At 47.1% G+C, this 8224-nt stretch overlaps 1 protein-coding gene across 24 annotated transcripts in view; it reads left to right on the top strand.

Annotated features, from left to right (window-relative positions):
* Positions 1-8224, top strand: part of Lrrfip1 (LRR binding FLII interacting protein 1) — a 132747-nt gene that overhangs the window by 112262 nt on the left and 12261 nt on the right. For 8 of the 24 annotated variants that reach the window (XM_031368380.1, XM_031368382.1, XM_031368387.1 and 5 more), the window contains 4 exons: positions 241-333; positions 2164-2256; positions 3430-3571; positions 5786-7887. In XM_031368380.1, the coding sequence (XP_031224240.1) occupies positions 241-333; positions 2164-2256; positions 3430-3571; positions 5786-7266 (1809 nt within the window). In that variant the 3' untranslated portion in view covers positions 7267-7887. Of the gene's footprint in view, positions 1-240; positions 334-2163; positions 2257-3429; positions 3572-5785; positions 7888-8224 lie in introns of those variants that run through there. The other 16 variants (XM_031368393.1, XM_031368398.1, XM_031368404.1 and 13 more) reach the window with 5 other exon arrangements.

Below are 8224 nucleotides of genomic sequence, written 5' to 3' on the forward strand. Positions count from 1 at the left end.
AACATCATCAGAACTGTAATCGGTGGCTTTGAGGTAAGATAATCAGCCGAGCTGGTTCCCTTACTGGAACTGAGAGTAGAACAAGGAAAAATTCCAACATGCTGATGAACCTGGGGTTGGTGAGATGAGGCGCTTGTTGGCTGCCTACTGGTCAACCTTCCCACCCTGGTCATCCAGCACCGACTTCTTTCCTCTGCTTAACCCTTTGTCTGCTTTCTTTCTGTCTGTTCCTTTCCTCAGGAAATCCGACAGCTGCAGCAGAAACAGGCGGGTTTTATCAGGGAGATTTCTGACCTTCAGGAAACGATAGAGTGGAAAGACAAAAAGATAGGGGTAGGCGTCTCAAGCCTTCTCCAAATGCTTCCAAGGGGTGGGATGCTTAGCAAATGAGGCGCTTGCAGAAGCTTTGGTTTGGAAAATAATATTTGCATGAGTGTGCGTGTGTCCCTCATGTGATACAACACGGATAACCTGTTGGCGACCCTGGCTTACCCAGTTGGATGGGGACCATAGCTGGGTATTTGAGCAGCGTAGGTGCAATATAGTCCATGCAAGGAGAGAAGCTCTGAGCAGTTCACTGTGAAGGGCCAAACTCCAGAATTTCCCTCCAGGTCATGAGATGCTGTGGGTGGCAGACACCACACCCCACAGGTTTCCGCTGGATCTCTCTCAGCAGAGGAGGAGGAGACAGCCCGACCACATTTAGGAGTAAATAAATAGGAAGAATGGACTCCTCCCACCCCAAGTCACTGCTGAGTCATAGTAGCACATGGTACTTAAAAAATAGCAACTCGGGTGACAGGGCCCCAACACAGGTCCAGAGATGATCTGTCACCTCATAGAAATGTTCACAATATGGGGCCCCACCATTTCAATTTGACAAATTTATAAGCCTTGGCTAAGAGACTATGTGTTCCTGTCTGTCTGTCTGTCTGTCTGTGCATACACACATGTACAAACATGCTTTTCCAGAACATTTTTTAAAACAAATACGCATAGTCAATGTCTAAAAATAGCTTAGCGTCGAGGAACAAGGTTGCCAGGAACATGCAAGCACAAGGACCTGCATTTAGTCACCAGACCAGACATGGTGACACATATTTGTAACTGGCACTGGGGAGGCAGAAAAGCTAGAGATAAGGACATTCCTAAGGCTTGATGACGAGCCAGCCTACTCAGGGAACTCCAGGACAGTAAGAGACTCTGTCTTTAAAACAAAGATGATGGCATTTGATGAATGACACCTGGTACTGTCCTCTGAGCTACACACAGAGACACATGGAGACATGCACACATGTCAACAGAAACATAAACAAAAAAGGTCTAAAATTATTGAGTAGGGTTTTTTGTTTTATTTTGTTTTGTTTTTTCCAAGACAGGGTTTTTCTGTATAGCCCTGGCTGTCCTGGAACTCACTCTGTAAACCAGGCTGGCCTCAAACTCAGAAATCTGCCTGCCCCTGCCTCCCAAGTGCTGGGATTAAAGGCATGAGCCACCACTGCCCAGCTTGAATAGGGTTCTTTAGCAACCACTCTTGTTCTGCATTGATCTCTCATTAAAATGACTGTGTGGTTCCCATTAACTCTCCAGTGCCATGTTGTAAGATATATACAGAGCTAGTGCCAGGCAGTGATGGTACACGCCTTTAATCCCAGCACTGTGGAGGCAAGCTCCAGGCCAGTCAGGGCCACACATTGAGACCCTATTAAAAAAAATAAACAAACAATACCCCTCTCAAAAGAAAGAGAGAGAGAGAGAGAGAGAGAGAGAGAGAGAGAGAGAGAGAAAGAAAAGAAAAGAAAGCCAAGCTAGACAGTAATGGGATATCCTAGGAATGTGTCTCAGGAGAGCACTGGCCTCCTGTGTATGAGGGCCTAGATTCAATCTGCAGTACTACAGTTAAAAAACAAAAGGGAGAAGAGGAAGCTTTGAAGCAGCCTTCCTCCATAGCATCCCTTGCTTAGAAACGCTAATGTGTGAACAATAGCTGGTCTAGCCTGGGATAAACCCAAGGGCATTTTTTTCCTCACTGGTGTCTGGATGGCAGTACTTTCCTAGTCCTTGCTTCTTGCTTATCTTGCTGTCTGTGCTAATCTCTCCTTCTCTCCATCTCCCCCCCCCACCACTCTCTCTCTCTCTCTCTCTCCTCTGCTGCACACTCAGGCATTAGAAAGGCAGAAAGAGTTCTTTGATTCCATAAGGAGCGAACGAGATGACCTTAGAGAAGAAACAGTCAAGCTGAAGGAGGAGTTGAAGGTACGAAATCAAAGCGCAGCTTAAGAACAACGCCACAGTGACGACTTAGGTTCTGGGGGTCTGTGGCCATGGGCACTGGCTCTGTTTTTGTCACTGTCGTTGTGTTAATAAATTCGAGCTTTCAGTTAACTATCCCCGGGAAGCAGGTGATGTCAGTGCCCATATGTGTTTCTGCAGGGACCATCTGGTGTTTCCAAGCTGAACAGGTCTGCAAAATAGCTCAGGTGTCTAGCTCTGAGTTTGGTGTTAATCTAGATATTTTCTTACCCTCATTAGAATATATGTGCTTCCTTGTTTAAGCCTCTTGTCAAGGACTTCCTTGGCTGAACAATATCTGGGGTAAGTGGAGGGGATCCCACTTTTCCACCCCATCGTAGAAAAGACAAGTGTCACATCTTGTGAGGGTGATGCTAAGGGGAATCAAGTAGACAATCCTGGGAGGGTTCTCAGATTGCAGCAGTAGTGGGGAGAGGGGTGTGGCTATGGCAACGTCCCAATGGCCCCCAGACACACATATCAGTGTCATTTCCTGAGCTCCTCAGTCAGAGTCAGAGCAGGAAAGCAGCAGGGTACAGGCTTACAGCTAAGATCTAAATGATCCAGTCCTAGTCCAGACTGTGTGCAGCGGTTGGGAGCCAGGAAAAAAGTGCCGTGAACCAAGTAGACAGCGAGAAGGTACTCTGCAACAGAGGCCGGCAGCTGTCTTCAAAGGGTTGTCCATGTCCTTGACACGATTATCCTTTTGAAGATAGGAAGTATCCTGACCCCTGCAAATGTTGTCTTTATGCAAAGTACACTCCGTCTTTCCATAACACTTTACATGTTCCTTTCTTCATCCTGGTTTCCCTTTTTAAAGACAGTGGTCAGAGTTTATAGTGAAAGGTTCATTTTCTTGATGGTCTACTTTCATGGCAGCCCACAGGTCATTGCCTTAGTTAGAGGAAAGCCATTTTAAAGTATCTTGTGACCAGACAATGGGTTGCAGATTGGAACACACCAGGAGGAAGCCATTGCAGATCTCCCTGCATTGATAAGACTGTGAACATAGCACCTAGACACTTCTCCATCCCTGTAGAGTTAACATCTACATCAGGAGAAATAGCATCCCTTTATAATTGGCAGAACTTAACCTGGTCTCACTGTGTGTTATGTCAAATGTGTTTTTGCCTCCAGAAACATGGAATAATCCTAAATTCAGAAATAGCCACCAACGGAGAGACTTCAGACACAGTAAATGATGTTGGGTATCAAGCCCCTACGAAGATAACAAAAGAAGAGCTGAATGCCCTCAAGTCGGCTGGGGAGGGAACCCTAGGTAAGAGCTTTTCCTTGGCTCCTTTTGTTGTTTGGTCAGCCAGCACTGATTCATCTTTGTACACGATCAGATCAGAGTGATTGTTACTGATTGATTAATAGTCACATGGCATGCCCTTCATTCTGTCACTTATAGTAATTCTCCTGGACAAACCACATGATCACCCACAGTGCTGTGTAGCATGCATTTGTGTCTAGCGCTTTCCACCCATGGCTCGAGGACACGTTTCTCTCTCTCTCTCTTTTTTTTTTTTTTTTTTTTTTTTTTTGCTTTTCAAGGCTGAGTAGAAAGAGGTAGGCTCAAAGTCCAGTGGCAGAGTCAAGTGTTCCATTTGGGTTTTCTCCAGATGTGTTCCAATTACAGCTTTCCTCTTAATCTTGTGATGGGGTTGTGGAGGATGTGAAGCGGGTGAACAGGCCATATTTTCCCACCAGCCTGGCACACTTGGGGACCCACCATACAAACATTTGGAGAATGTGAGGTGCCTAAGTGAGACACAGGACAGCTGGCGATGGCAGTCCCGAAGCTGCTGTCCCCACCCTCAGAATGGAAGGCCGCTGCAGTAGTGGGGTACTCCTGGCTGTAAGTGGGGTGTGCTCACAGGAGTTGGAATTCACCCACCTAATTCAGAAGGGGCTGTGTGCCACAGTTTTAGCTTCTGTTAAGAATATATACAACTGGGAAATCTAATGGATCATAGGAATATTTTCTATAATTTTCATAGATAAAATGATTTACAAACTAATGTTAGTCCTAAATTATGGCTTTGGGATAAATCCAGTTGCTAGGTTTTTTTCCCAAGGCTGGAGTCTGTGGCTGTCCTGCAAGGCAGAAGCTTTTCTTTAGTCTTCTTGATGTCTGTGCCCACATGGAAGCCTGGAGGCCCCCGCTCCTCAGGACTTATTCCTAGAAGCTTCCTCATGCCCTTGTGATTGTTAGAGCAATGTGCTCTTACCAATGTATGAGTTGCCGAAACAGGAAGAGTCCAAAGCTTCCACTATTCCTCCGGGATTGCCCCACTGGGGACTGTTCCTGCTGTTCTTACAGCCATGTACAGTTGACATATTCCTGGTAGTCATGTGACGTGGCTGAAAGAAGAGATGCTACTCTATCGGTGACCACCCCCCCCCAAAGGGTCTTGGTGCTGTACACAATCAAGAGAAGCACTGTAGGGACATCCCAGTCTGCTTATTTTAGATTTACCTATGTTCGATGTTTCTTTGACATGAGGTTGCTACATCAGTAATCAAAGAGGATAGTAGAAAAATGTAAAGGGTGAAGTTAACGCACCTTGAAATAAAGGCCAGATATTTCCCACCATTTTCCTGGGCTTGGAGATCCAATGTGGAGACTGCCCAGTTCTTAGAACGGCAGACTTTCATTTCCTGTAAGATAATGTCTGTGAGGCCGGGGATTTATTGACGGCTTGATGAGCTAAGCGTTCACCTTGATCTTCGGCTTTGCCTTTTGCTGGGATCACCACCCCCTTGGGGACGAAAGATCCTGTATGTCCCGAAGGGGAACATTATCTGAAGCAGACTTGCCAGGTGACAGAACCCGGACCGCTTTCTGCCTCATAGGGTTTAGCCCAGCGGCATCTTCCCTGAGACTGGCTTTCCAGCTGAGTTTCCGAAACAGAATGTCCTTTTGAGAAAAGATGGAGGCTACTGTTAGGGCTGTGAGATTCTGAGTACTTGGGTGGCTGAGAGTGTGAGGGGCTGGGACTTGGGGGGTTAGAGTTAGGAGGTCCGAGAGTCCACATGGGATGACTTAGTGTGGCTGGCTGCCTGCTCCACAGCTCTTTCCACCAGCTAAATCAGAACCTCACCTTTAAAAGTCCGTTCCTATCAGATGGTAGCAGCCATTCTGGCCTTGGTGGCAGTGGCCCTCTGCTTACCAAAAACAAGCTAATGCAATTGCTGCTTTGGCACACAGACCCGGGAAAGGCTTGTTTCCTGTGACTCTCTCTCTGTCTCTGTTTCTGTGTGTCTCTCTCTCTGTCATCTCTCCTTTCTGTCTCTCTCTCTATGTTTTTCTCTCTTTCTCTCTGTCTCTCTGATTTTCTTTCTTTCTCTCTGTTTCTGTGTTTCTTTTTCTTGCTCTCTCTCTCTCAGAGAAAATTGGGTGGTAATTAGAACATGTATTTGCATTTTAATATATATTAAGTGCCCACCACATCATGGGGTCCCTTCAATTCTCTCAATGGTCTTTTAGGAAAAGCCAAAGAAGTGGAGGTGAAAAAGGAAATTGTGGAGAAAGTGGGGCAAAGAGAAACCTTACAGAATTCTGAGCACGAACAGCCCAAACCCAACACAGGAAAGGATTGTGTGGACAGAGGGGTGTCACATCCTGGTGAGAAGGCTGAGGACCAGAGACCCGCTGAAGACAGAGCCCTGTCCCCAGGACCACTAGCAGGGCCCAAATGTGAGCAACAGGTTCAGAGCCAAGATCAAGAGAACACTTCTGTCCTCAAAAACCCAGAGCAGATCGAGTTACACACGGTCACAAACAAGTCAGATGGTAGAGGCAGCAGCTCCCCTCAACAGTCCAGCTGCGTAGGAGGTCTAGACAGTGAAGGGTCAGGGCCCACTGAGGATTTGAAAACAGATTTGGGACAAGGTAGCTTTGAACCGTGTCCAGACTATGTTTTGGGGCAAACACCTGAAATTGACAAGGTGAGCTGTACAGACTCAAGGGGCACGGGTGGAACCCCCGCAGAGGATGCGGTACAGGCAGGGGGTGCTACAGTTGAGGACCAAGTAGGGACAATGGCCTCTGGTCCTGCAGAGCAAAGCAAAGGCACAGAGAATCATGATGAAAGATGTCTGAAGGATGGGATGGGGCAGAGCTCAGAGAGAGAACTTGCCCAAGAAGTAGCTGAGCCGGAGGAAGCCCTCATTCAGAGTCCACAGGCCGGTGGAGAGAACACTGTTACCAAGGCCGAAGATGCAGAAGTAAGGGATGAGAAGCCCTTCCAGGCAGAAGTCCAGGTAAGCCCTGGAGCTCCCGTAGTTCAGAATGACCATCAGGACACAACAGGACCAGGCAGCACAGATGCCAAGCGCCCACCACTTCACGCAAAAGAACGCAACAAACAAGCAAAGAGTGAGCAGCAGGCAGAGGCCTTGGATTCGCCCCAGAAGAGGACCAAGAACAAGAAGAAGAAGAACAAGAAGAAGAAAGCTGCAGCTCCAGTTGAAACCTGCAGAGATGCCAATGACGAGTTGAACTGTCAGGACCTGGACGTGGGTGACGTGGAGGAGGAAGAACAGGCCCAGGTCACCGACAAGAAACGGGCGGCAGAAAACCCAGAGCAGAAAATTGGAGCAGGAAGCAGAGAACCTGTCGAAGATCCTCAAAGCGGGCCGAGTGGAAAACAGGACGAAGCAGAAGGGGACAGTCCCACGGAAGGTCCCACAGGCATCTTGGATCAGAACAGTCCCCAGTGTGAAGATGGGGACATCTCCCCAGTGGGAAAGAAAGGTTCCCAAAGGGATGCCTCTCAGATAGGAGGTGAAGAAGGACAGGTGCCCTCCCAACACGCTGGCCAAACAGTTGAGAAGGCTGTTGACGGCCACAGCCTAGACAAGAGTGACCTGTCAGGGCAGCTGGGGGGCTTCAATTCAGAGAGTGGAGAGCAGGCAAGAGAAGAGGTTGGGAACAGCAAGAACAAGGAGGATTGCACCATGTCGTGAGGAGGCGGGAGGCGGGAGGCAGGGCGGAGAGTTGAGTGCCAGGGCTGGCCAAGGACTTAGCACAGTAAGCTCTGTCCTTCCGCTCCACACAGCCGAGGTTCATGAATGTCCCGGTTTCTGGATGCTCCATGTGTCAATCACCAAATACCAACTACTTTAAGTTATAGACTGTTACCTGTAGATTTGTATTTAACCATTGATGACCTAGCCGGTACTGTTTTTACTTTCAGTTCTAGCTGGGAACATTCCTTTAGCACCAGGTGTGCATTCCAGCCTGAAGGTCAAAATGCAACGTTTGCTTCAGGCCAGGATGAATGTGGATGTTCTTAACCAAGTGTATCAGTGTCTGGTTGAAATGACCAAACAGCGTGTAGATTTCTGCATTATAAGTGGCAGATATTCAAATATTATGTTATTCAAATAGATGTGTTTTCATATTTGATCTTACTATGTACACCGTAGCCTGTTTGGTATTATATTTAAAGGAGTAGATGGATAATAGATGGATAAGTAGCATGTAGGCTAGTGGGCGAGAGGAGCTACACGTGGGGTGGAGATTAATCACTGTAGAGATTCAAACCATGTGCCTTTACCTCACATAAATACTTTATTTTGCACCAATGCTCTTGGATCTTGTTGTCAATGGTACCCAAATTAATGTTATCAAAGACTTTTATTTTCACTTTATGTGGGTGATGTGATAAATTCATTTTATATTGAATATTTTACTTTTACTCTTCTCTGCTAATCACACATTGAAATTACATTTCCTACTTTAGTATTGAGGAGAAACGGTCATTTTTGGTTTTTTGAGACAGGGTTCCTCTGTGTAGCCCTGGCTATCCTGGAACTCACTTTGTAGACCAGGCCGGCCTCGAACTTAGAAATCCGCCTGCCTCTGCCTCCTAAGTGCTGGGATTAAAGGCGTGAGCCACCACTGCCTGGCTCTTTTTTTTTT

This window comes from Mastomys coucha, unplaced genomic scaffold (genome assembly GCF_008632895.1).
Source record: "Mastomys coucha isolate ucsf_1 unplaced genomic scaffold, UCSF_Mcou_1 pScaffold14, whole genome shotgun sequence".
NCBI classification, from domain to species: Eukaryota; Metazoa; Chordata; class Mammalia; order Rodentia; family Muridae; genus Mastomys; species Mastomys coucha.